This window comes from Arachis stenosperma, chromosome 6, assembly GCF_014773155.1.
Source record: "Arachis stenosperma cultivar V10309 chromosome 6, arast.V10309.gnm1.PFL2, whole genome shotgun sequence".
NCBI classification, from domain to species: domain Eukaryota; kingdom Viridiplantae; phylum Streptophyta; class Magnoliopsida; order Fabales; family Fabaceae; genus Arachis; species Arachis stenosperma.
In genome coordinates, this window is record NC_080382.1 from 19443069 (window position 1) to 19470718 (window position 27650).

General features: G+C 35.9%; 3 protein-coding genes across 3 annotated transcripts; all 3 read right to left on the bottom strand.

The window, feature by feature from the left end:
* Window positions 1-1132: 1132 nt before the first annotated feature.
* Window positions 1133-2473, bottom strand: LOC130933817 (protein FAR1-RELATED SEQUENCE 6-like). Its single transcript, XM_057863424.1, has 3 exons — window positions 2311-2473; window positions 1730-2034; window positions 1133-1639 (listed from the first exon to the last, which is right to left on the bottom strand). Exons 1-3 carry the CDS (start codon window positions 2471-2473, stop codon window positions 1133-1135), a joined length of 975 nt encoding a protein of 324 aa, XP_057719407.1.
* Window positions 2474-6263: 3790 nt separating this feature from the next.
* LOC130932778 (uncharacterized) lies at window positions 6264-7516 on the bottom strand. Its single transcript, XM_057862193.1, has 2 exons — window positions 7334-7516; window positions 6264-6914 (listed from the first exon to the last, which is right to left on the bottom strand). Exons 1-2 carry the CDS (start codon window positions 7431-7433, stop codon window positions 6511-6513), a joined length of 504 nt encoding a protein of 167 aa, XP_057718176.1. The 5' UTR covers window positions 7434-7516; the 3' UTR covers window positions 6264-6510.
* Window positions 7515-9525, bottom strand: LOC130932779 (40S ribosomal protein S15-4-like). The gene is made up of 4 exons (XM_057862194.1): window positions 9413-9525; window positions 9154-9299; window positions 9027-9084; window positions 7515-7932 (listed from the first exon to the last, which is right to left on the bottom strand). Exons 1-4 carry the CDS (start codon window positions 9413-9415, stop codon window positions 7684-7686), a joined length of 456 nt encoding a protein of 151 aa, XP_057718177.1. The 5' UTR covers window positions 9416-9525; the 3' UTR covers window positions 7515-7683.
* Between the last annotated feature and the right edge of the window lie 18125 nt (window positions 9526-27650).

Below are 27650 nucleotides of genomic sequence, written 5' to 3' on the forward strand. Positions count from 1 at the left end.
CTTCCAAGTGTTTGATGAAATGCTTGGTTGGATTTTAGAGTAGAATTTTATACTCTTGGCTTGGAAAGGTAACTTAGGAACTCTTGAGTTACTAATGTCCAAGTGATTGATGATTGGGAGCCATTGACTCTAGTTCTCACTAATTGAATTGGTGGAGAGTTAGGACTTATGGACTAGGATTGATATAGCTCATTTGACTTTCCTTTACTACTAGTTAGAGGATGATTTAATGGGATTAATCCTTGCCAATTCTCATATTGTGGTTAGTGATTAGGATAGAGATCCTTGACCACCAACCCTTGCCAAGACCTTTTTAGGCCTTAGTTTACTTTCTTGCCATTTATCTTCCATGCTTCTTATCAAAACCCCAAAAATAACTCACAACCAATAACAAAACACTTCATTACAATTCCTAGGGAGAACGACCCGAGGTCCAATACTTCGGTTTATAAATTTTAGGGGTTTGTACTAGTGACAAACAACTTTTTGTATGAAAGGATTATTGTTGGTTTAGAGACTATACTTCGACGAGATTTCATTTGTAAAATTCTAAACCGTCAAAAATCCAATCGTCAGTAATCCTTTTTTTTTTTGCGAACAAATAAGTGACACTTCATTTCCTTAAAACCATAAAAGTCTCAAAACCTATAATAATCAATAATTGGGTAAAAGATAACAACAGTCATGCTTTTGTTTCTTTCAATGAATACTTCATAACAGTATCAATGCAAGTGACAAAACAGAAAGGGGCAAAGTTTATTTAGTTGTGTCTAAAGAACCAAGAAACCTAACTAAGTATGACAAACCACCCACACCAAAAAATGTACAACCACAACGAAAGGATAACTATATATGCCTAAAAGAGTTCAACAGGTGCATGAATCCGCTACCATCCGATAAATTCCTAGTAGAATGCTCAAATCTTTTATTTACAGAACTATCATGATCATTATCTGTTTGAAGGTTAACAACATCCTACAAGATGCACAACACAAAGAAGGGAACAGCATATATGAATCAAGAACACAATTTCATAAAAAAATTTTAAATATACCTCACTTCTAGCACATACCGGATGCGATTACCTCTTCCTTTTTTGCATTGACTTTTTAATTGACTTGTCCAACTCTGCTCAAAGTCTCTTACTCTTCAGCCGTTCTTTGGTTTTAACACTTGAGGGTCCCTGTAAGTCATGTACAATAACACCGCCTGTGCTCTGTGTGGGCATGGTATTCTGAGTCACAACAAGAGTAGTGAAACGCATGCTGGCACGGTAATCAGTCAGCTTGGACTTTGCGTCCCAAAGGGCAGCTCGCAAGATGGCTGTTTCCTCATCACAAGCAACAAACTCATGAGCAATGTTATAGAACTCTGAACACAGACGCCAGAATAAATTGTGGCTTTCATCGGTCTGAGCCACGTCATGGCTGCTTTTAATGTAAGTGTGCTTGCGGATGACATTCTTACTCCATCGAGGAAGAACATAGCAGCTCGGTACTATGTCAACTCTGTAGTATGACCATACCGCAAGGGTGTGACAACACAATATACCACCGGATTCAAACTTGTTGCACTCGCACCGACCCTTTTGACTCAAAGGGTCAAACTCTACTATGAAAGTATGGTAGACAGGCTTCCCCTAAAATACCTTATGCTCGTCCACTTTAATAGAAATTGTATCTCCCTTTTGTTCAGTTGATCAAACCACGCAATCAGTTTTTTTTCTTACCTCCAGTTGAAGGACCCTGAACATATTACTGGTGTATTCCTGCTGAAATTGTCTCTCAATGCATGTGCTCCTTATACATGGGATGACTCCTTTCGAGTCCGAAGCATTATCTTCCAGCTCCTTTTGCTCCTTGTTTCCAAGCACATTGTCGTATTTATGGACGAACTGAACGAACCCATTTTTGTAATGCAGAAATCCCCCATAAAATGCGTACATACTTTCACTACGCTGTGTACTCCTCATGCCGGCCCAAAATTCACTCTTAAAAAATATTGGAACCCACTTATGTCGATTCGCATAAAGGCCTACCAATAAAAAAAGCATAAGAGTGTCACTTATATACAACATGATGACAGCTTCCAAAGCTTTGATAAAACAAATAAAAAATCATCCAGACACACTATGAGAAAAAATATCTGTTTGTATATTGAAAAGAACATCCACTGACTAGTAAGGTAAAAAACTCAGCTACATTTCTTAGAAAAAACACAAGAACGAAATCAAGCCAGCAGAAATAACATGAAGTGAATAAATAGGCAACATGAAACTAACATACGTGATTTAATTTAACGATCACGGACCTACTAACCATCTGTTATGGCCTAAGTCAAATTCTTTGATGAAACCAGCCCAATCAGCTTCAAACGATTCAGGCGAAGGAGAATTCCACACAATGTGATTCATCATTGCATTCAATTCTCCGTACCTAGCGTAGCCACTAAGCTTGAATTGTGATTTCTTCATTATGTGCCAGATGCATCATCGGTGGACAGTATCAGGTAGGACCTTTCTAATAGCACCAGCCATCGCCTTGCACTGGTCAGTGATGATCTCCCTTGGCGTAGTCCCGACGCATCTCACCCACTGCGTGAACACCCACTCAAAACTAGGGATCTCCTCGCTCCCAAGTAAAGCACAGCCAAGAAGAGTAGACTTCTCATGGTGGTTTACACCGACAAAGGATGCAAACGGTATACCATGCCTGAGAAAACACCAAAAACAAATGTAAGGCAGAAAGAAATTAACAAATAACTACTCTTGCAATTCACCAATAAGTATACAGACTTGTTTCTTCTGTAAGTAGTGTCGAACGACACCACATCTCTGTAACATTCATACGAAGCCCTGCACCTTGCATCTACCCAGAGTGCGCTCCTAAATTTATTAGCATCGTCAACATCTATGGCATAAAAGAAGTTGGAATTGATCTCTTTCATTCGAACGAAATAATTCATCATCCCCTTGAAGTCTGCATTGTCATCGGATATTGCTTGTGATGTAATTTCTGACATCCTTTTCTGAAAAACTCAGGTTTGAAGACCCACCAACCTCGTTTGCCAGTACTAGATACGTCTTGTTGGGTCTTATGCCAGCCTCATCGTTATCCGTAATGATGCACTTAGCATGCATGGTCAACTCCCTATACTCATGATAGTGGACATCTTTCTTAGCCGAATAGGGGTAAGAATGCCTCAATTTTAACCTAGACACAACCCAACATTCCTTTTCCCTATCCAGCATGACATACATCCTTGTTCTGCATATCATGGCTGTTATTCTGTTTTCCCTAGTTGCTGCCTTAACCCGAGATTCCTGATAACCCTCTCGAGTGCAGTGATGAAATTGATTAACGGGTATCTTTGATTCCTTCCGTGTCTTGTCAAAGTTCGTGTTCCTGACTTTAGTTACGAACCCCACTTTCTTTGCATAATTTGCATAAAACTCCTGTGCCAAATGAAATGAATCAAAATTCATTCCTATGACTGAGATTTCTTCTTCACTAATCCCACTATGATTTGGCAACTGTAAAGCCAATTCACAGAACCAAATACGAATTAAAGCTAGTATTAACGTAGTAACTATAATGCGATAACAAACAATAAGTCATAATTCACACCTCGTGTCTCAATTCCAATGTTCTGAAAACTGGACCAGATCGGCCGGTTCAACCGGATTAACCGAGAACCGGTCATCTGATCGGTCCGGGTGACTCTTAAAACCGTTTTACAAAAAACTGGTAAAAAAACCGATCAAACCGGTGGTTAACCGGTGAACCGAACAGGCTTTTCAGAAGTCCGGTTTTGCCATCCTTATAGAAAACAGCGTCATTTTTTGACGCTTGAAAAAAAAAAGAAGTTCGAAAGGCCCATAACCCACCCAATCCCTTCGAGCCTAACGCCTCTCTCTCCCCTTCCAACCTTAATTTCCTCAATGAGATGAAGGCTGAAGCCAGCAGGAACGCCTCCACTCCACCGTTCTTACCACTATCGGCACCGGCAGTGGCCACCAGTCGTTGCCACCATCACCACTCGAAGCTTCTATCGCCATCGTCGTCGTCGGGTGGTCCATTTGAAGCTTCTATCGCCCTCGTCGTCGGAAGGTCGGGGCATAGCTTATGTCGTCGGCCGCCTCTGTCTTTCCGAGCATCTTTATGCCACTTTAGGCCGTCTCTGCTTTCTCTGCCTTAGTGAGCTTCTTAGTGTTTTAATTAATTTTTTTGATAAACTCATAATGATATGAATTGTTGGCTTGCTGGAGTTGCTGCAGAGTTTTTCAGTTTTTCAATTAATATTTTTTATTCTATTAATTATATGAATCACTGGCTTGCTGGAGTTCCTCCAGAGTTCTTTATTTTTTCAATTAATTTTTTATTCTGTTAATTCTACTACAGAATTGATGTAACACTGAATGCTGAATAGAATTTCAAAACCGTTTTTCAGGACATTACTTCTCTCTCCATGATGTGCCGAATATTTGGCACATACCCTTGCTATTGAAAGTAATTCTAACATTATTTTCTGTTTCGTTCTTTGGTTTATGAAGGAACTTGAATTTTTCTTTTGAATTTATTTTCTGTTAATGGCTAAAAACTAGTGATCTCATTGTGGAATTCTATATTCTGTAATGTATTCTTCTAATAATCCTCCTAATTTTGATATAATTTCAGATCCTGGATTTTGAATGCTGAATTGAATTTTGGTATAATTTTATAATGCTGAACAGAATTGATATAATTTTGAATTTTGAATTGCTGTAATTCTGAATTTTGCTGTAATTGCTGTAATGGCTGAGGTTTTATTTTACTGTAATTGCTGTAGTGGCTGAAACATGAAGTTAGGTTTTAAGGGGGCAGGGGATAGTTTGTTTTGCACACCTTGAAAAATTGTTGCTGCGGAGATTGGTTCATAGCTATTTCTAATTAGTAATTTGACATTAATTGAGTGAGTTTTGTCTAATTAAGTAATTATTGATATTATTATTGATTGTTGGTGATTGTTGATTGAATATGGATATAGTATTTATGCCATGATTTCTTTTAGTTATAAATTGTGATTTTTGAATTTGAATGTAGAATTTTAATGATGAGATGAGATATAGTTTAGTTTAGGGGTGTGCATGGGCCGGGTGAAACCGGGTTTGATGTGACCCAGACCCGGCCCGAAATATATACCGGGCCTATTTGTTAGACCCGAACCCGACCCTAGACCCGATGAAATCTATACACTTTCGGGCCACGATTATACCGGGTAAAAACCGGGTGAAAACCGGGCCGTTAACATTATATTACCTTGATACCTTCTTGTAAGTTAGCATGTAAAAATATCCAAATTTCCAAGACTCCAACTATTATTTGACATGGTAAAATTCACTTAGAAAAATATAATAAGAACCAACTTTTCTCTAAAATTAAAGCATAACCATAATCAATACTAATATTGCCTAATAACACCAAATATTTAAATCAATACAAATAACACAAGATTATGCATTAGTCTAAAGTCTTATGCATTTTAAATATAAAACATTAACTTATAGTCTTATATATAATGACTAGTAATACAAAATATTAAGGTTTACAATACTTAAATTTCACATAATAATAGCCATCATCCATCACTAATAACACAAAATATTAATTGTGTATGATGACCGGGCCACCGGGCCGATTTCGGGTGACCCGAGATATGGCCCGGACCCGACCCGAAATAATGACCGGGTCTATTTTTAAGACCCATATCCGGCCCTAGACCCGATGAAATCACACCAAATTAGCCCCAAAAGTGTTCGGGACCGGGCCGGGTCTTCGGGCCGGGCCGGGCCATGCACACCCCTAGTTTAGTTAGTGAGTATGTTATGAAATTTTAAATTTTATTATTATATGAATGATTGAATTTAAATTTTAAAAGATTTATATTATATTTTTAATAATTTTATTTTATATTTAACGAAACCGGTTCGATCACGATTCAACCACGGTTGGACTATTGAACTATTGAACCAATAACTTGACCGGTTTGGTTCTCGCAACCTTGCTCAATTCCAACTCATCCTTGCTCATCACAATGACGTCGGTAATTTCGTCGCCCTTCAATTCTTCAATTAAATATACGAGAAAAACTCTTTTTCAACCTAAAAACCTTAATATATAATGAATCACTCAAATAAAAAACATCAACAAAATAGTGCAATGGCATATTGGAGTCAGGCATAATTTAATAATATCAATTCTTTGGATTAGAACATGTTGGGTAAGCATTTGATAGCAATTCCTAGCTTACTTTAATAAATTTTTCAACTAAATGTGACACCGTACCAGAATTTTCCAAATAGATAAAGTTAAAAAACATCTAATTAACATGAAGAAACAACATTCACATATCACGTTGTGATCAAATTGCTTACAATGCAAGAACAACCCATGCACTATACCTTAAATCCCTCTTGCTCTTGAATAACAACTTCACCCGCACTCAATTCTTCATCGCCTTGGATTGAACTGGTCAATGTGTTGTTTGATCCGCCCACCGGGGTTGAAAACTCCATGGACGATGTTGTGTGGTTCCGGAATTCCTGCACCACAACAGCCGCTTCTTTGTGACGGAAACACTTGGCGTGATCGTCCTTGCAGGTGTTCCCGTTACCGAGTCGGGAACACCACTTGAGCCACGATCAAGAATGTCACCTTCAATGGCGACTTCTGGACTTTCGAAGGGAATGCCTTGAAGGAGAGAGTAGTGGCACGGACTAGTGGCGGCAATCGGAAACAAGAACGATAGTCTGGCGACATGGACCGACGGATAGCATGGAGCACTGCTTGGATGGTTGGATGGAGGAGCTAGGCGCCGCTTGGAAGAGAGGGTGAAGAATCGGGATTCCTTGAAACAAACTTTCGTGATCCACATAACTAATTTTTGAACGTATCATTCAAAAACATAATTTGGGGGTGAAAAGCAATTAATTCCAAATATTATAAATTAAAAATGAATAAAACTAATTAAGATCATTATAATTAAATGAGTTGTTCAATTTTTGTCTGGTTAGGAGTTGATTCCATATACTTTTCCCCTAAAAAAAAGAATCAAGTTGACTCTTGAGCTGGCTCAACGTGTTAGATACATATTATTTATTTTCTTCTTGAAATACACGAGTTAGATACTTAGATCACACCTCATGATGAAGTTGACTCAAATAGTACGACCAAAAAACTAAGGAATGCCCAAAGTAAATATGGCTTCAAAACCCAACCAGATATTGCTAACTACCTAACTTCTCGTATGATCATCATTCGAAATTTGGAATTGTATGGATATCACTGCCAATTACCTGTTAACATTGTGACACAATAATACAAGGGCACATTGAAAAATTGAATTCCTGAGCAGCCGTTACGGTGTTGATTTGGTATTTCTACACTCAGCAACATATACTCAGATTCAACTAAGTACTTGCCAATTTAATACTTGAAAAATGACAATTCTCCAGTGCACAATGCTAAATCCAAGAATTTGACAAAGCTCATATATTAATAGTTAACAAAATAAATGCTAACATTCACTGATTTCGGAAAGAAGGCGAAGTAACATAACTAGAAAATAGATAAATAATCCAGGTAAAAGCTAAGGGGAAAGAAATTGAACCAGAAAGGAAAAAAAACAAAAATAACATTGTTGCCTTCACTTGAGAGGAATGAACCTCGAGGAGTGAGTTGCACCAATACCAGGCCTTCCATGCTTAACAGGCTTGTAAGAGATTGAGAATTCAGCTAGATAGTGGCCTATCATTTCTGGTTTGATTTCAACTTGATTGAAGGTCTTACCATTGTAGACACCAATGATGCTACCAATCATTTCAGGCACAATGATCATGTTGCGAAGGTGAGTCCTGACTGGCTCTGGCTTTTCACCGGCTGGAGCCTCCCTTTTCTATTTCAAATCATACATGAAACATTAATCAAGCTGCCATAATTATTATTGATCCATGAAAGAAGGTTTAATTTTATTCAACATACGGATGAAGGGAGACGCTCTAATAAACTCTCAATCTACTGAGATTATTAGCTGTTCAGTGACTACTCCAAATTAAAATGCAAGTAACAAAACATAGGCTTAAATGGGCAGAATGCTGATAACAGGATAGGAACAAACCACAAACCATTTAAGATTGTGCTTAACAAACGTGTTCAGTTTCCATCAAAGAATTCCCAATTGTTAACATGGATCAAGTATTTAGTTTATTATAGATAACTTCTACATTGCAGAAACATGTTAGGCATAGTAAGTCAACCAGTCATTACTACTGCCATTTTAAAACTATGAATCTTGGGTACAATTACTTATCTCACTATTGAAATCTCGAATTAGGCAATGTTATGCGTACAAAAACTATGCTAAATTAAGATATTGGGTTAACATATCAACATGGCTTCAATTTGAGAACTGGACAATTAGAATGTAAAGAATAATGCTCAACAATTACAGCTTAAACAAACTGTATAACACTAGTGCAGTGGGTCTTAGTCTGACATATTTTCCTCTCTTCAACACCCTCTGGACTTCTTTATGCATAATGCTATAAAACTTTACTTCTCCATAACAAAAGATGAATTATCAGCATATGTACACATCATACACTAACTTGTAAAAATATATTTTCGGAGAATAAACAAATTAAGGAAGCTATAGAATGTGCATTCGTTTCCAATGGTCATTGGCATATACACTATAATGAATGGGAACTAGACAATCAACACGGCCTGAGTGAAATAGAATTACTCGTGTAAGTAGTATTAAACTATTGATACCGTGGCTTTTTGCGACAAAATAACAACAGTTAATGACATGAACCGAAGTTTACATTTCTGTTGAATCAAGCAAACGATTCAATCTACTAACTCACGAAAATAAACTCGGACAAGAAATCCATCGACAATATCGAACCTAAATCACGATGGCGGTAATTACCTTAATTTAATCAAAATCAAATAAAAAAGAATTAAAATCTAATCTAAAACACTCACCGCCTTACGGAGTTTCTTGATTAGCGCCATAGGCTTGCGCGTCAAACCGCGTTGAAATCTGAATATCAAAAACATCAATCAGAACCGCAAACACAAAATGCGAATCATGAAACAGCGAGAGAGCCACCTTCTGCGGGCGCGTGCAGTGAAGAGCTTGACAAGTTCATCGGTGGACATGTCCAAGAGAGCATCGAGGTCGACGCCTCTGAAGCTGAACTTCTTGAACGTCCTCTTCTTCGGTTGTGCCGTCGCGACTTCTGCTTCAACATCAGCCTGTAAAAGAAAAGTAAAAAAAAGCAAGCTCAACAATCGCAAGAACTGTTTGGTTGCCGTGAAATCGATAAATAAAAAGAAAGCGGTGTTCACAAGAGTAAGGAGAGTTTCACCATTGCTGCAAGACGGAGCTCGACACTACTCAACCAGCTCTGGTTAGGGTTTATGGATTTATATCGGGTTGAGTTCTTTTGGTTCGGGAACGGGTTTGGGTGTTTTCGTGGGGTGGGTTACCGCAATTCGAAATTGGGCTTCAATGTTTCAAATAGCCCATATTTATTGACGAGTATAAAGTTATATAGTATAATAGTACCATTGAGTTCTGACAAAAAAAAAATAAATAGTACCATTGAGGAGTTTTTTCTCAGTAGGAGAGACCACTTCTCTCACATAGGAGAGCCTCACTAAAACGTTTGGTTCTTATCCAACAGGAAATCTTCAATCATTTATTCTTCATACAATTATTTTTATAATCGTTTTATACTTGATCACATTCACAAAATACTTTGATTAAAATTCTAATTTTCAGAGTGTATTAACAAAATAACAAAAAGATATTGAAAATTATTACTTACGAATTAGAGTCTATAAAAGAAAAAGTGATCAACTTCAATAAAAAAAGAGAGTTAAAATATAAAATTGATTGTCTAAATTTGATAAAAATAAAAAGTCATCACAAAAAAAGAGATAAATTTCAAAATGTGCAAGAATATTGTCTTGGAAATGTAGAGAAACCCACAAAAAATTGTGGTTACAGATATAAGAAAAAAAATTTGTTGTTTAATTTTGATGAGTTTGGAAAACTCCATATTAATATGATGATGATCAAACATTATTAATTAATAACAAAATTATTAATTTAAATTTTAGTTCATATTTATTAAATAATAATTTTGTTACTTGCAGATTTTGTTATTGGACATAAAGAAAACAGGAAGCCCAAATAATAATCAGCCTTGTGCAAGAAATTCTATCTAATATATGGCTCAATTATTTTATTAGGTAACTTGAATTGGGCTAAGAAATAATGGTACAGCCCAAAAACCACTATGATTCAAGACCAATAAAGCTTGGTCTGAATTAAAAAGAAAAGAAGGAAAGAGTTACATGCTTCCACGGATACCACATCCTTTATTTGATGGAATTCAAAATTTGATCAAATGGAGTTAATGCAGACATTGGTAATATGAGAGAGAAAATGGAATTGATTTGATAGCATTTAATTTCTACACGTTACAAAGCATGAAAGAGGGAAGTAGGTTTTTAATTGAGCGTAATTGATTTTAATTTTCTTCTTTATTTTCTTTGAAAGCTTCTCACTCTTCTCTTTCTTCTCCCTCTTTGTATTCGGTCACCTCATTGTCAGAGAAAAAGATGGTAGAAGCAAGTAATCAGATGAAGGAAGAAGAAGCTAGAAGTAAGAAATGGGCTAAGGTGTGATGTCCTTAGCAAAAAGAAAATCTACAGTATGATGTGGTTGAGATCTTTGCCACTTATGGTAAGATGTGGTGAAGAAGTCTCAAGATCACCATGCCTAAAAATGGTGGAAGATCCAACTCGGTCAGAGAAGAAGATCTCTAGGGTATGGCTCGTCTCTACTTTTCGTTCCTCCATCACAGGAGGTAGTTACTGTAGCTACGTGGAGAAGAAGCATAAGATAGAACAGAAGGGGCTGTCAATGATCAAGGGTTCATCAAGAGCTAGATATCCTTCTTGGAGACCAAGTCAAGATGGAAGGCTCAGATTGATGAAACTTGATGAGAAGGGATGACAGACAGGTAATTGCATGTTGGTTTTAGCGTTCGGTTCCCTCTCTTCTCTCTCTGCCTGAACCGGTTTTGTTATTGAAGAAGAAGAAGTTGGCTCGGTTCAACCGTTTCAACCTTGGAGGCTTCCCCTTCTATAATAAGGGTGAACAGCCAAGGCTTGAAGTAAGGAGAAAAGAGTGAAGGCACAGAGTTCTCATAGCTACCTAAGCTAACAGAAGTTCTTCTCCTTCAATGTGTTTCATGTTGTATTTTTCTGTTTAGTTTTGTCTGTCTTGAGTCTCATGGAAAAAAGGCGAATAGTGAGGTTTGTATGAAAAATCCATAGAGCGGAAAAAGGCATAGTATACAAAATTAAAAGAAAAAGTCATAGATGTCCTAGAGGTCTTTTGTACATCTATGTTGTGTTTCATGATTCTGTGGGAATCCCCTTGCAAGTTGGGTTAGCACTTAACAGTTGAAAGCTTGGTAGGTGACCAAGTCAAGTTCCGAATTGGGGTTAGATTCTGGACTTGTCTCAGATAGGAAGGATAGTTCCTAGGGAGAATTGGTGTCTGTAATCAAAGATGATTATAGTTAAATTCCATCATTGTTGTGATGGAGACTGGATGTAGGTTGCATTGCACTTAGCGGCTGAACTAGGATACTTCTTGGTGTGATTCTCTCTTTCTCTTCTACTCCATTCCTAATTCTGTTGCACAAGAGACAAAATTGAAAAATATCTCCTCACTGGTTATGAGACAAAAAGAAAATGTCTCTTGACTAGTGACGAGACAAAAAGCAGAAATATCTCCTAAAGTATTCTAAACAATCAAAAAGTGTTACTCAGCAAAAAAATGGGCTAAGATTCAACCCCCTCCCTCTTTCTCTTAGCCACTGATAACCATCAATTGGTATCAGAGCTTGGTCTCAAAGAGATCAAGCTTTGCAGCTTAGAGAAAAGATCCTGATGGCAGAGAACAGTGGCTCAAACCTGGTGTCTTACAATCTGACAGAAAGGCAGTCAAGCAATAGACCTCCTCTCTTTAATGGAAAGAACTACACATATTGGAAGGAAAGAATGAAGATTTTAATGTAAGCAGTAGATTACAGACTCTGAAAGATAATTCTGGAAGGTCTGCAATTTCCAACCACTACAAGTGCTTAAGGAGTGGTCTCTCTCAAAGGCGAAGCCAGTTGAACTGAAGAAGACAAAAAAAAGGTGGAGCTCAACACCAAGGCTATCAACTTGCTCAACTGTGCAATCAGCTTCGAGGAATACCGACGGGTATCACGATGCACAACAGCAAAGAAAATCTGTGACAAACTTCAAGTCACTCATGAAGGTACAACTCTAGTGAAGAAGACCAGAATAGACATGCTAAACAGAGAATATGAAATATTCTCAATGAAGGAAGGAGAATCAATAGATGAACTGTTTGAACGGTTCAACATCATCATCAATGGCTTGGATGCTATGGGAATTACGTATCCTGAATTTGTGCTTGTGAGGAGAATTTTGAGAAGTCTCACAAAAGTTTGGGAAACTAAGGCTATAATGATATCTGAGAGTAGTGGTCTTGATTCTATGACTTATGATGACTTGAGAGGAAATTTACTTGCATTTGAAAACACATATTTTAAAAAAGAAACAAAAAAAGGATTATCTCTCAAATTTGTTACTAACCCTCTCGATGATGAATCCAGTGATAACTTTTCTGAAAATGAATTTGTTTTGTTTGCAAAAAAATCAGAAAAATGGTAAAACTGAAGGAAAGAAGCAAAGGAAGCAGCTCAAGGAAACAAAAGAAAGATTTTAACAAAGTGATATGCTACAACTGCAAAGAGACTGGGCATTTCAAATCCGATTGCCCTAAGTTGAAGAAGGAGGAGAAACCAAAGAAGGGAAAGAAGAAAGGACTGATGGCTTCTTGGGAAGACTTGGAGAACAACTCAGAAGAAGATGAAGAATCAGAAACCAAGTCTCAAACGTGTCTCATGGCAGATCATGTTGAACAGGTAGTATTTCATAATCCTAACACTGAAGATCTTCATCTCATGATCGATCATCTTTCTGAAAAATTTATATGCTTCTTGCTTGAAAACCAAGATCTTAAGTCACAAATTACTATTCTTAAAGTTGAAAATGGTTTTCTCAATGATAAATTAAGGGAAGCTGAAACTGGTGTTGAACTTGTTGAAGAAAACAAGCAGTTGAAAGCTCAACTTAAAAGCTGTGAATATCACCATTCTGTAACTGCAAATTTGAATTATTTTGAAGAAAATGAGTGGCTGCATAAAGAAATAAAAAAGCTTAAAGAAGACTTAGCCAACTTTGCACAAAGTTCAGAAAATTTAAATCAACTCTTGGCTAGTCAAAAACCTCTTTATGATAAAGTTGGTTTGGGTTTTTATAAAAATACAAAATCTGTTGAGAAACCTTACTTTGTAAACATGACGTCATCTTCTAATGATATAAGGTTTCAAAACCCAACAAGCTTTGTGAAAACAGCAACTCATAGATTTTGTAGATTTTGCAATCGAAATGGTCATTTTCCTATTCAATGTTTCTTTGGTGAAAGAATGATTGGTGATAAAGTTTGTAAAATTATTTGTGATTACAATGGATTGGGACAAAGAAGATGGTTTGACGTTAAAGGATCCAAAAAGATTTGGATACCTAAGGTCACTTGAGCTTATTTTGTAGGTGTGCCTAGCATCCAAGCGAAAAGACAATATGTGGTATATGGACAGTGGATGTTCTAGGCATATGACCGGAAAGGTAACCTTCTTCATTAAGCTTGATGAGTATGATGGAGGGTTTGTCACTTTCGGTGACAATGGAAAAAGAAAAATAGTGGCCATTGAAAAAGTTGGTAAAAGTTTCTCTTTTTTCATAAATGATGTTTTACTTGTTGATGGGCTGAAACATAATTTACTAAGCATTAGCCAATTATGTGATCTTGGATATGAAGTTATTTTTAGAAAATTGGGTTGCTTAGTTAATTGTGAAAAATCTGGAGAAATTTTGTTTGAAACTAAAAGGTGCAATAATGTGTATGGATTGACTCTTGAGGACTTAAAAGATCAAAAAGTAACATGCTTTACATCACTTGAATCAGAAAAATGGCTTTGGCATAAGAAATTGGGTCATGCTAGCATGTACCAAATTTCTAAACTAGTTAAGAAAAACTTGGTTAGAAGAATTCCAAACATCAAATTTGATAAGGATATTACTTGTGATACTTGTTAATTAGGCAAACAAGTGAAAACCTCTTTTAAACCAAAAGATGGAATTTCTACCAAGAGGCCATTGGAAATGCTACATATTGATTTTTTTGGTCCAACAAGAATTCAAATTTTAGGAGGTAAACACTATGGTTTGGTGGTGGTGGATGATTACTCTAGATTCGGTTGGGTTCTCTTCCTAGCTCATAAAAATGATGCTTTTCATGCCTTCTCCACTCTTTGCAAAAAGATTCAAAATAAAAAGGATTTGAAAATAGCCCATTTGAGAAGTGATCACGAAAAAGAATTTGAAAATCATGATTTTGAAAAATTATGTGATGATTTTGGTATTGCACATAACTTCTCTTGTCCTAGAACTCCTCAACAAAATGGGGTAGTTGAAAGAAGGAATAGAAGCCTTCAAGAAATGACTAGGGCAATGCTTTATGAAAATGATGTACCAAAATTTTTGTGGGCTGAAGTTGTAAATATAGCATGTTATATTTTGAATAGAACTATCATTAGAAAGGGTTTAAAGAAAACCCCTTATGAGCTATGGAAAGGAACCCCTCCTAATCTTAAGTATTTTCATGTTTTTGGATGCAAATGCTTTGTACTTAACAATAAAGAAAATCTTGGTAAATTTGATCCAAAATCCTATGACGGAATGTTTGTTGGATACTCCATCACTAGCAAGGCTTAAAGAATTTACCTCAAAGAACATAGAACAATAGAGGAATCCATACACGTGTCATTTTGTGATTCTAATTCAATTTCCAGTGCCATTTCAGATGATGATACAGGAAGTGAAGCTTATGTGAACCATCAACCAAGTCAAGAAAGTCCCAATACTGTCCCAAGTGAAGAACCTGCCCGTCCAAATTTGTCTCATCAGGATGGAGGAGACATTTTAGTTTTGTCTCCTAAACCAGTCAGAGAATCCGTAACAAAACGGTCTACTGAAGCTCATCAAGGCAAAACCTTGCCTCGAAAGCCAAGAGAATGGAAGTCCTCGAAGAGTTATCCTCATGATTTTATCATTGGTGATCCTTCCTAAGGAATAACCACAAGATCCTCAACCTAAAAGCAAGTCGATCAAAGCAATGTTGCTTTCTTGTCCCAAATTGAGCCTATCAATGTAAAGCAAGCTCTTGAAGACCCCTCTTGGGTCAAAGCCATGGAAGAAGAGCTAGCTCAGTTTGATAAGAATCAGGTTTGGACACTTGTACCAAATCCAAATGGTAAGAAAGTAACCGGTACAAAGTGGGTCTTTAAAAATAAATTGGATGAGGATGGAAGTGTTGTTCGTAACAAGGCTAGATTAGTGGACCAAGGTTACGATCAAGAAGAAGGTATTGATTTTGATGAGTCTTTTGCCCCCGGTAGCAAGAATGGAAGCAATTAGGTTGCTTCTTGCCTATGCTGCCTATAAGGGATTTAGAATGTTCCAAATGGATGTTAAATGTGCTTTCCTTAATGGCTTTATAGATAGAGAAGTTTTTGTAGCTCAACCCCCCGATTTTGAAAATAAAAATTTTTCAAACCATGTTTTTAAACTTTCAAAGGCTCTTTATGGCCGTAGGCAAGCTCCAAGAGCTTGGTATGAAAGGTTTAGTGCCTTCTTATTGAAAAATAAGTTTCAAAGGGGTACCACCGATACTACCCTATTTATCAAAGAATCTAATGATAATATTCTTCTTGTTCAAGTTTATATGGATGATATAGTGTTTGGATCGGCCAATGAATTTTTGTGTGAAGAGTTTGGAAAACTCATGACTAGTGAGTTTGAAATGAGTTTAATGGGAGAACTAATATTCTTTCTTGGTCTCCAAATTAAACAAACTCATAGTGGCATTTTTATTCACCAATGAAAATATACTAAAGAATTAATCAAGAAATTTGGCCTAGAAAATTCTAAACCTATGGGAACACCAATGCATCCAAACACTAAGCTTGAAAAAGATGATAATGGCAAAGATGTGGATGAAACACGGTATAGAGGAATGATAGGTTCACTCATGTATCTTACCTCCTCTAGACCGGACATTGTTCAAAGTGTGGGTGTATGTTCAAAGTTTCAATCTCACCCAAAAGAGTCCCATCTTTTGGCTGTTAAAAGAATCATTAGATATATTAAGAGAACATGTGATTATGGCTTATGGTATCCTAAATCTGATGACTTTTGTACATTAGGGTTTTGTGATGCAGATTATGTGAGAGATCAAGTGGATAGAATGAGCACATCCGGAATGTGTTGCTTCCTTGGAAGCTCACTAAACATGTGGTCAAGTAAGAAACAAGCCACAGTAGCTCTATCCACAGCCGAAGCTGAATATATATCTGCCTCTGCGTGTTGTTCACAATTAATTTGGTTGAAAACCCAGTTGGAGGATTACAAATTAAAGATCAATAGTATACCTTTGTGTTGTGATAATATAAGTACAATAAACATTTCTATATAAAAATCCTGTTCTGCACTTTAGAACCAAGCAATTCGAAGTTAGATATCATTTTATTAGAGAATATGTGCAAAAGGGTACTATTGATATTCAATTTGTGAAATCCGAAGAACAACTTGCTGATATATTCACTAAACCTTTATGTGAGGATAGGTTTTGTTCATTGAGGAACAGTTTGGGTATGTTGGATTTGAATTATGTTGATAAATTGTGATCTTTACTGAATCTGTTTGGTTTTGTCTCGTATGTAGGAAGGAGACAAATTTGAGGACGTAATGATCAGGCCATAATACAGGGGGAGACTGAAGCTAATGTTAATGATCTTGGGCCCAACCAATCCTTCTTTGACTTTCTCCATGACTCTGGCCCGTTTTAAGTTCCTCTTTTTTAAAATAAAACTTTTTGGGAAGTTGTCACATCATATCTTGTAGGAAGGAGTTCTTGTCAAATCATAATCTTTTCCCCTACCTCTTCCCTTGATTCTAGGAACAAATCTCTCTTTTTTTAATTTTAAAAACCTTCCTTGGTGATAACCGTGTCATTAATGGTTCATTACTCAATTAACCCTCTCTCCACTCAGCATTAAATGCTATTGTAACCTCCCACCACTCTCCACTCTCTTCGGCCGTCTTTTCACATTCTCACTCCCTTCTTTACTTTCATATCATGAAAAAGAAGGTAGCTCCTAAAAGAAGTAGCAGAACACCATCCTCTAAAAATCTTCCATTCTCTTCTACTCCTCAAACACACACTCACATTCACATACATTCTACTTCATCTTCATCCCCTTCTTCTCAGTCAACCGAAGCCATGAGGAGAAAAGTCATTGCTCAGAGAACCTCTTCTCGTAAGAAGATTGGAAAGGGAAGGAGCCTGTGATAGAAGAAGAAGAAGAGTTACAATCATCTCCACCTCCTTCACCACCACGAAGATCAACTCCACATGCTTCTGGCCGCAGTTCTCAGCGCACAAAAGGCTATGTTCTTCATAATACTAGAGAGCCTCCTAACTTGGACTCTCTTGACTTCAAGAACAAGTTCAACAAGAACCATTCACATTTTGATCTGGCCAGATTTAACTCATGTGCTGCTTATGAGTTTCACTCCAAAGTTCTAGTCAACCGTAAACTGTGTTCCCCTTATGTGGTTTCTCTGAAAAATATGTTTGAAAAGGGTGTTGATCTGTCAACTCTCTTTGATAAAATCAAATGGACTCCTCTGCTCAATATCCACAAATCGGTCTACCCAAATCTAGTTCGCAAATTCTATGTGAACATGAGGTACATTGATGAAGCAATCTACTCATATATCAAGAAGGTACATATATCTCTAAATAGAGAGACCATCAGTGCTGCACTAGGATATGAAGATGATGGACCGATGGCATATATAACATGGAAGTGGGATTCTCAGGTAAGAATCTCTTATCAAATTGCTCTCACTCAAGTTTGTGAAAACTTCTCTGTACTGGATGGGACGGTTTTGACTCATAAAGCTCTTGGACCTGTAAGAGCATTGCTTCACCACATCATTAACCGCATTTTGATGCCTCGGAGTAGATCATATCAGAGGGTAACGGTTTGTGATACCTTGGTTTTATTTTCTATTATCTCTTCATCTCTTATCTCTTTTGCTTACCTAATGGTTTGTCACATGTGGGAATGTGTACAAAGTGACAAAAAGGCAAACTTGCCTTATGGTATTTTTCTTACCTGCATTTTTTAACATTTTAATGTTGATGTGCTCAATGAACCAATAGAGAACAGGGTTTCAACTTTGAAAGGAGGAGGGATTTCTGAAGCCATGAAAGGTAAGAAAGGAAAAAGTGCTATTGCCTCAGATAGTGAAATCGAATTTCATTCCTCAAAATCCGCCAAACTTTCTGACTCAGTCAAAGATGTGCTGTAAGAGTTCTCTCAAATGACTCATCTGATGATCAAATCTTCCAAAGAGGCCAAAAAACAAGCTTATGAGAATGAGAAGGCCTAGACAAAGTGTCATGAGAGAATCAATTTGTTGATCAACAGCTTTGAAAAGGATATGGTTGATGCGAATGAAGACAACGAATCCTTTGGCTCAGATGTCAATCTTTCTGATGTTTGATTTATTCTTAGCTGCTCTTAACTATGAACTCTATTTCAGTTTCTTACTTTCTTGTTTTGGTATTTTGTAACTGTTAGTTCACTATTCTTGGATACTCTGGACTATTGTGTTTTGGGTGTAAACAAATATTCTGTATCTTAACATATTGTTTTCTTTTGTTTTGCAGGACTCCCCATTGATGTCAAAAGGAGAAGGAAAGTTGAAAAATTTGAAAATAGAGGCTGATCCAGTAAATGGATTTGAAACAGGGGCTAAAATTAATTTGATTAATGATTACCTTTGTACGTGTGTTCCAATTTTATTTTCATATTTTATGATATATGCTCTAGTTTCTGCATTATTATATTCTGATTTTTGTTGTGATATTTTGATTATGCTCCGATTTTCTGGTTTATGTGTTTTATACTCTGAGTTACGTTTATCATAGTATAAATTTGCTTGTACTCTGATATTTTTCTGATTGGTTATTCTGCCATTTTTATTGTGAATTGTTGGATTTTTGCTTGATTGAATAGTTTGGTAGGAAACCATATTAACAGGATTTGTTTGTACATGTTAAATTGAAGTATGTCAAGTCTTGGTTATATGTTGAAATGTACTCTGCAAGTACTCAAGCATGCTTTAATTTGGTTGTGTTATTGAGCAGAAAATCATTAGATGATAACAAATCAGGTTGTGATTATCTTGTTACTTCTGCTCATAAATCAAGCTGTTCAACATGATTTAATATTCTATATGTTGAATACATTGTGGATTTGAACTTGGCTTTAAGAATGTTACAAGTAATGCTTCCTTCAATGAAATGACACATATTAAGGGGGAGCCATGTAACAGATGGAAAGGGGGAGGATTCAAAATCTTCAAGGGAGTACTCTTAATCCTTATCCTTTTTCAATTTCAATTTTTAATAATGTTTGTCATCAAGGGGGAGATTGATGAGTTTGGAAAACTCCAAATTAATATGATGATGATCAAACATTATTAATTAATAACAAAATTATTAATTTAATTTTTAGTTAATATTTGTTAAATAATAATTTTGTTGCTTGCAGATTTTGTCATTGGGCATAAAGAAACATGAAGCCCAAAATGATAATCAGCCTTGTGCAAGAAATTCTATATAATATATGGCTGAATTATTTTATTAGGCAACTTGAATTGGGCTAGAAAATAATGGTACAACCTAAAAATCAATATGATTCAAGACCAACAAAGCTTGGTCTGAATTAAAAAGGAAAGAAGGAAAGAGTTACATGCTTCCACGGATACTACACCCTTCATTTGATGAAATTCAAAATTTGATCAAATGGAGTTAATACAGACATTGGTAACATGAGAGAGAAAATACAATTGATTTGATGGCATTTAATTTCTACACGTTACAAAGCATGAAGGAGGGAAGTGGATTTTTAATTGAGTGTAATTAATTTTAATTTTCTTCTTTATTTTCTTTGAAAGCTTTTCACTCTTCTCTTTCTTCTATCTCTTTGCATTCGGTCACCTTATTGTCATAGAAGAAGATGGTAGAAGCAAGTAATCAGATGAAGGAAGAAGAAGCTAGAAGTAAGAAAAGGGCTAAGGTGATGATGTCCTTAGCAAGAAGAAGATCTACAGTATGGTGTAGCTGAGATCTTTGCCACTTATGGTAAGATGTGGTGAAGAAGTCTCAAGATCACCATGCCTGAAAATGGTGGAAGATCCAACTCAGTCAGAGAAGAATATCCATGGGGTATGGCTCGTCTCTACTTTTCGTTCATCCATCACAGGAGGTAGCTACTGTAGCTACGTAGGGAAGAAGCATAAGATAGAGCAGAAGGAGCTGTCAAGGATCAAGGGTTCATCAAGGGCCAGAAATCCTTCTTGGGGACCAAGTCAAGATGGAAAGCTCAGATTGATGAAACTTGATGAGAAGGGATAATAGAGAGGTAATTGCATGTTGATTTTAGCGTTTGGTTCCCTCTCTTCTCTCTCTGTCTGAACCGGTTTTGTTATTGAAGAAGAAGAAATTGGCTCGGTTTAACTGTTTCAACCTTGGAGGCTTGCCCTTCTATAATAAGGGTGAACAGCTAAGGCTTGAAGCAAGGAGAAAAGAGTGAAAGCACAGAGTTCTCATAGCTACCCAAGCTAATAGAAGTTCTTCTTCTTCAATGTGTTTCATGTTGTATTTTTTTGTTTAGTTTTGCCTGTCTTGAGTCTCATAGAAAAAAGGTAAACAGTGAGGTTTGTATGAAAAAGCCATAGAGCGAAAAAAGGCAGAGTATACAAAATTAAAAGAAAAAGTCATAGATGTCCTAGAGGTCCTTTGTACATCTGTGTTGTGTTTTATGATTCTGTGGAAATCCCCTTGCAAGTTGGGTTAGCACTTAATAGTTGAAAGCTTGGTAGGTGACCAAGTCAAGTTCCGGATTGGGGTTAGATTCTAGATTTGTCCCAGATAGGAAGGGTAGTTCCTAGGGAGAATTGGTGTCTGTAATCAAAGATGATTATAGTGAAATTCCATCATTGTTGTGATGGAGACTGGATGTAGGCTGCATTGCACTTAGCGGCTGAACCAGGATACTTCTTGGTGTGATTCTCTCTTTCTCTTCTACTCCATTCCTGATTCTGTTGCACAAGAGACAAAATTGAAAAATATCTCCTCATTGGTTACGAGACAAAAAAATGTCTCTTGACTAGTGACGAGACAAAAAGCAGAAATATCTCCTAAAGTATTCTAAACAAGCAGAAAGTGTTACTCGGCAAAATATGCAAGAGGTTAAGGATGTTGTGTTTAGCATGGGGAGTTTAAAGGTCTTGGGACCAGATGGTCTAAATAGTTTATTTTATAGAAAATATTGGCACATTGTTCAAGAGGATGTTTTAGCAATGGTACAAAATATTTTTGAAGATGGGACTATTCCAGAAGATATTAATGAAACTACAATGGTTCTCATACCTAAGGTGAATAATCCAAAAAATTTGAATCATTTCAGACCGATAAGTTGTTGCAATTTCATTTATAAGATAATATCTAGGATTTTAGTAATCAGGCTGAAAAGGATTTTGGATATTATTGTGTCCTCGATACAAAGTGCTTTTGTGGGAGAGAGAATGATACAGGATAATATCGCTATTATCCAGGAAGCATTTCATAAAATTGAAAAGAAAGAAAGAAAGAGGATGGAGGATTTAGCAATAAAATTGGATATGAATAAGGCATATGATAGATTTGAATGGAACTTTTTGGAGGAGGTATTAAATGCCTTTGAATTTTGTCAAAAATGGATGAAGATGATGATGAGTTGTATTACAGGAGCAAATTATAGATTTAAAGTGAATGAAAAACTAATAACAAAAATTAAACTACAGAGGGGTTTAAGATAACGGGATCCGCTTTCACCCTACTTGTTCATTATTGCGGCTAAAGTATTTATTATCTTGATGAATAAAGCACAGAGAGAAGGGGATATTATTAGTATGAAATTAGATCTAAATGCTTCGAATTTAACACATCTTTTGTTTGCTGATGATTATATCATTTTCTTGAAAAGTTAGAGAAGAGAATATATATCAACTTATTCAAATCTTAAATACTTACACGGAAGCCTCCGGTCAAAGAATAAATTCAGATAAATCCAGAATAATATTTGAGAATCAGGTTTCTATAAATACAAGAGTATAAATTGAAGAAATTCTTGAAATATCTACTTATGATAATCCAGAAAAGTATTTGGCCTGCCTGCGAAATGGAAAAGATCTAAGATGAAAGCGCTGGAATAGATAGAGGATAAAATTAATAAGAAAATTAAGGGATGGAAAGAAAAACTCCTTAATCAATTTGGGAAGAAAATCCTAATTAAAATAGTGATTCAAGCTATACCTTTATATGTCATAAATATGGTAAAACTGCCGAAGAATTTTTACAAGAGATTAAAAGACAAAATAGCAAAATTTTGGTGGGCTGAATCAGGAAAAGGAGAGAGGAATACATTGGATAAATTGAAAAAGAATAACTAATAGTAAGAAGGATGGAGGGTTGTGATTCAAAAAATTAGAGAATCAAAATATGACATATTTGGCTAAGTAAGTATGGAGACTTGTAAAGAATCATGAGGTAATATGAACAAAAAATTTAAAAGAAATGTATTTTTCGGATAAAATTTTTAGGAGGCAAAGGCAAAAAATGGAGACTCTTGGGTTTGGAGAAGTTTAGTAGAAGGAAAAGACTTTATTAGAAGGATTGGAAGATGGAGCATTGGAAATGGAAGTAATATTGATATATAGAAAGACAATTAAATTGTTGAAGGTGGGAGTTTAAAAAAATACCAGGACAGTAGAATATCAATGGTTAAAGACTTATTGGTGGAAGGGAGAGCATGGAATAAAGAGTTATTACGGCATGTGTTTTCCCCTAATCTAAAAAAAAAAAAAGATCCAAAGCACACCTATAAGTCTCATCAATAAGGAAGACTGCTTCTTTTGGCCACATAGATTAGATAAAAATTATACTATAAAATCAGGATACTACATTACTAAATATGAAGAGAGAGTTAGTGAGGATAATTAGACATCTTCTAGTGATAATATAAAGGAAGTATGGAGTAAGATATAGAAAATACAAATACCAAATAAAATAAAGCTCTTTTTGTGGAAGGCCTCACTCAATATTATTGCAGTTAATAATAATCTTTGAAAAAATAAAATTACTAACAGGCTAATATGCAGGATATGCAGGGACGGTGAAGAATGAGTGGAACATGCTATCCTATTATGTCCATGGACAACGCCTACTTGATTCGGAGCACAACTTAAGGCAATACCAACGGATAATTCAATTCGAATATTTGCTCAATGGTTGCTAAAAACAATCAACAGAATAAAACAAGAAGGTAGAGAAATGAGGAACAACGAATAGAAACTCTAGGATTCATGTGTTGGGCTATTTGAAAACAAAGGAATAATCATATTTTTCAAGGTAAAGAAATCAATCCAGACATAACAATTCAAGCAGCAAAGATAATACAAACTGAATTTTTATCGGCAATTGAACAGATAAAAGTGAAACACAAAGGAGCAGAAAATAGGAGTATGAGAAATGTTACCTGGAGGGCTCCACCAAGGGGTTGGTTGAAAATCAATGTGAATGCAAATTTTAAAAAATTTAACAGAAAGAGAGCAACTGCAACGGTTCTTAGAGATTGGAAAAAAAATTTACCACAGAGTTAGCAACAAAAATCAGGGCTTTCTCTAGTCTTAAAGCTGAAGCATTAGCACTCACGGAAGCATTGATAATGGCAAAAAATTAGCAGTTGGAAAAAATTTTAATAGAATTAGATAATTTACAATTGATGCAATCAATAAAGTCAGGATCTCAGATAGACAAAATACTAGCTTATTTGAAAGACATAGCACACCTTTTGAAAGATTTACCAGATGTCGGGATAACCTGGACTCCAAAGGAGAAAAATCATTTAGCGCATCTCATAGCAACACAAAGAGCAGCAGGTACACTTTCAAGCAATTGGTCAGTGAAATTACCGATGACAATTGAAATCCAATTGAGAAGAGAAGTAGAGAAATTTAAAAGAATTATAGGAAGGCCTATACATCACGAAAGTGCAATCGAGTATAATGGAGACCAGATTTTAACAGTACCCAATCAGGTGGTCATTGAAGCCAAGGAAGGAATCGGAGGGGGCAATGGATAGAGGAGCAAGCTGCGTTTGAACCAGAAGACAGTCTTAAATAGATACAAAATTAAAAATGATAGAAATACGGGAAGAAAAGCGAAAAAGACAATCAACATATATACCTTTCAAACTTAATCCGAAACAAGGATTTTACATCAGAATCGAACAATTTAATAGAGAGGAACTCCTAGTGAAAAATTGTGGATTCCTTCACCCTTTATAACAGAGCTTCCATTAGGGCACTGCCAGCGGAGGAGACCTGAGCGAACCTCACAATCATACCATATATCAAATTCAGATAATAAAAAAATGAAAGAATGTATTGAAGAGAAAAGGACCGTGTCTCTGAAAAAGAAGCTATGGGTGCGTTGTGTTCAAGTTTCACTGCTTTCAACTTTCACATGAATTAAGCAGTCTAAATAAAAGAGGGGATCTAAGTTTGGAGCGGGTGGGTTATTGGGTTTGGATAGGGTTGAAGGGCTTAGCCTAAGACCAAAAAATAAAAAAACTATAGTACCGCAACTGAGGCCTTGGATAAATGGCAGTTCTGCCTCACTAAGAGCTATATCTAGATCCAAATTTTCAATAAGGAATATAGAACTCATACTAGTAGTAATTGTAGTAATGTGTGTAACTGAGTATGTGTTATATAAGATAAAAAAACTATAATACTATCATGATTTCATGAGGCTTAGATCAAGTGACCTTTTAATATGGTGCACTCGAGTTTGAATAAAAAAATACTATCTATCTAAAAAAATACTATTTTTGATTAATCAATTTGTGTTGGTTAAAGTGATTAACTCTGAAAGTTTTTGATGGCCTAAAAAAAGGGTTGAATCTATAACCTTTTTTAACTTTGATTAATAAAGTCTTAAAGAAAGAAATTGTAACGTGACTTCTGTTTAGTCTGCGCAACGGATTATGCAGGAGATAAAATTGTTTTGTCTCATAAAACTAGAAAAATAGAATCAGAGTAGAAAGGAAGAAGGTGACACAGCCATATATCCTAGTTTAGTTGCCTAGTGCAATGCAACCTACATCCAGTTTAAGGACTGCACACGGATCGGATCAGATCGGATATAGGCTAAAATTCTATCCGATCCGCACTGCTCCTGTCGGATCGGATCAGATCCCATATCCGCATTTTTTTAGGTCGGATCGGATATCGGATATATCCGTGTAATAAAAAATTTGTTTCAAGGCCCTGTTTTTGGTTGTTTTTGCAAAAGATGTCCATAAATATCATAAAATTAAAAATTAAAAATAAAACAACAACTCAGCAATTAAAAATTATAAATAAAACAGCAACTCAGAAATTAAAAATTAAAAATAAAATATCATAAAATTCATGACAACACTTGGTGAAACAACACACTAAATCATTATTTTAACATACTAAAACAGCAACTCAGCAATTCAGCACACTAAATCATACTAAAACAGCAATCTCAACATACTAAAAACACTAAAACAGCAACTCAGCAAGTTCCAATTAACATATCTCTTCCAGTCTTCCAATTGACACTATATCAGCAAGCATTCATTCCTGTTAAGAAATAACAAGTGAGAAAAATCAGTAAAACATGTTAGAATAATAAATTATGATATACCAATACAAGCACTATTGAATACCTAAGATGGTTGATGAGATTGCATTCCACTTTGAACTTCAGGATCTCCGACATTAGTAACTCCAGAAAATTCTATTCAATTCAACAATAACAAAATATGTCATGGTATGTCAATGCTCTAAAATGAAAGACAAAAAATGAATAATAATTAATAAAATATAAATGAACCAATTCATTATATACCTGAATCAACAGCGGCATCTCCTTCATCAAGCTTAACCAATATCTTAGCAGGCTTCAACCAATTTTGAGTGCAAATTAACGTCTCTATAGTGGTGGGACTCAAACAACTGCGATAAGGGTCAAGGACACGACCTCCCGTGCTAAAAACTGACTCAGATGCCACAGTAGAAACAGGAATGGCTAATATATCTCTAGCCATGCAAGAGAGAACACGATACTCCAAAGTCTTTCCTCTCCACCACCTCAATATATCAAATCCACTAAAATCTTCTGCCACTTCATCTTCCAAATACCTATCCATTTTATTTTTCTTCAACTCACTTAATTTTGTCCTCTGAGTTTGCTTCCACTTGCTCATAGGATCTTCAACCGTAATACTATTATTCTCACTCATCTCTACACTAGGATTTGGTGTAGTATCCGAAGAAATGCTAGCATCTTGAGTGTCTTCAAGGGGTCGCGGATTCTATATGCTATATTGCTCAAACAATTTAGCAATGATATCCTTCAATTTTCTAAAGATCTTTAAAGATTTCTCACCTTGATCATACATCTCAGACAAAGTAAACTGAATATATTTCAATTTATACCGCGGATCAAGAAAAACAGCAACAAGTAATAGATAGTTCAGAGATGGCTTGTTCACTGAAGTCAAAGGAGTAGAAGTATAAGAATGATTAGAATCATCCCAATACTTATCAAATTTAGCCTTCATCGTTGATGCCATTCCATTCAACACTAAATCATCACTCGTAATCCATTTATTCAAAGTGCATAAAATCTTACACAATACATGAAAAAAAGTGTTTGAAGTGACATTCAAATAACTAGAGAATGAAAGCATTGCATGATAGAAAATTTGTAAAAAACGTATAAAGATACGAGCTCTACTCCAATCTTTATCACAAGGAGGCCCCCAATCATCTTCAAGGTATCTTTCAAAATGAGCATCTTCCCTAGAAAGACGAGCAAATGCCTTTTCAAATTTTTCGGCCACTTCCAACATCGTATAAGTAGAATTCCACCTCGTCGGCACATCAAGAATAATCATTTGTCAACTCGTAATGTTTGCCTCATGTGCATACCTCCTAAAGGTTGCTAACCTAGACGGTGATGACTTCACAAACTTACAAGAAGTTCTAATCTTAGCAATAGATGACTGTAGATCTTTCAAACCATCACAAAAAATCAAATTTAAAATATGGGCAGCACATCTCAAATGAACGAATTTCCCACCCAACATAGTACAACCATTCCATTCTCGTATGATTTTAACCAAAGTATTCACAGCAACAAAGTTTGCACTAACATTATCCACATTTACAGTACAA

Bases quoted from the DNA above. Each gene is read 5' to 3' on its own strand.
- LOC130933817 (XM_057863424.1), bottom strand. From the start codon at position 2,473: ATGAAGAAATCACAATTCAAGCTTAGTGGCTACGCTAGGTACGGAGAA. The intron at 2,035-2,310 runs GTCCGTGATCGT...TTTTATTGGTAG, and splicing joins CCATAACAGATGGTTAGTAG to GCCTTTATGCGAATCGACAT. The intron at 1,640-1,729 runs GTAAGAAAAAAA...AAGGTATTTTAG, and splicing joins TCAGGGTCCTTCAACTGGAG to GGGAAGCCTGTCTACCATAC.
- LOC130932778 (XM_057862193.1), bottom strand. From the start codon at position 7,433: ATGTTGCTGAGTGTAGAAATACCAAATCAACACCGTAACGGCTGCTCA. The intron at 6,915-7,333 runs GTAATTGGCAGT...TTCAAAAATTAG, and splicing joins TTGTGTCACAATGTTAACAG to TTATGTGGATCACGAAAGTT.
- LOC130932779 (XM_057862194.1), bottom strand. The intron at 9,085-9,153 runs GTGGCTCTCTCG...TTTGATATTCAG, and splicing joins ACTGCACGCGCCCGCAGAAG to ATTTCAACGCGGTTTGACGC. The intron at 7,933-9,026 runs GTGAGTGTTTTA...GATTTGAAATAG, and splicing joins TCAAGAAACTCCGTAAGGCG to AAAAGGGAGGCTCCAGCCGG.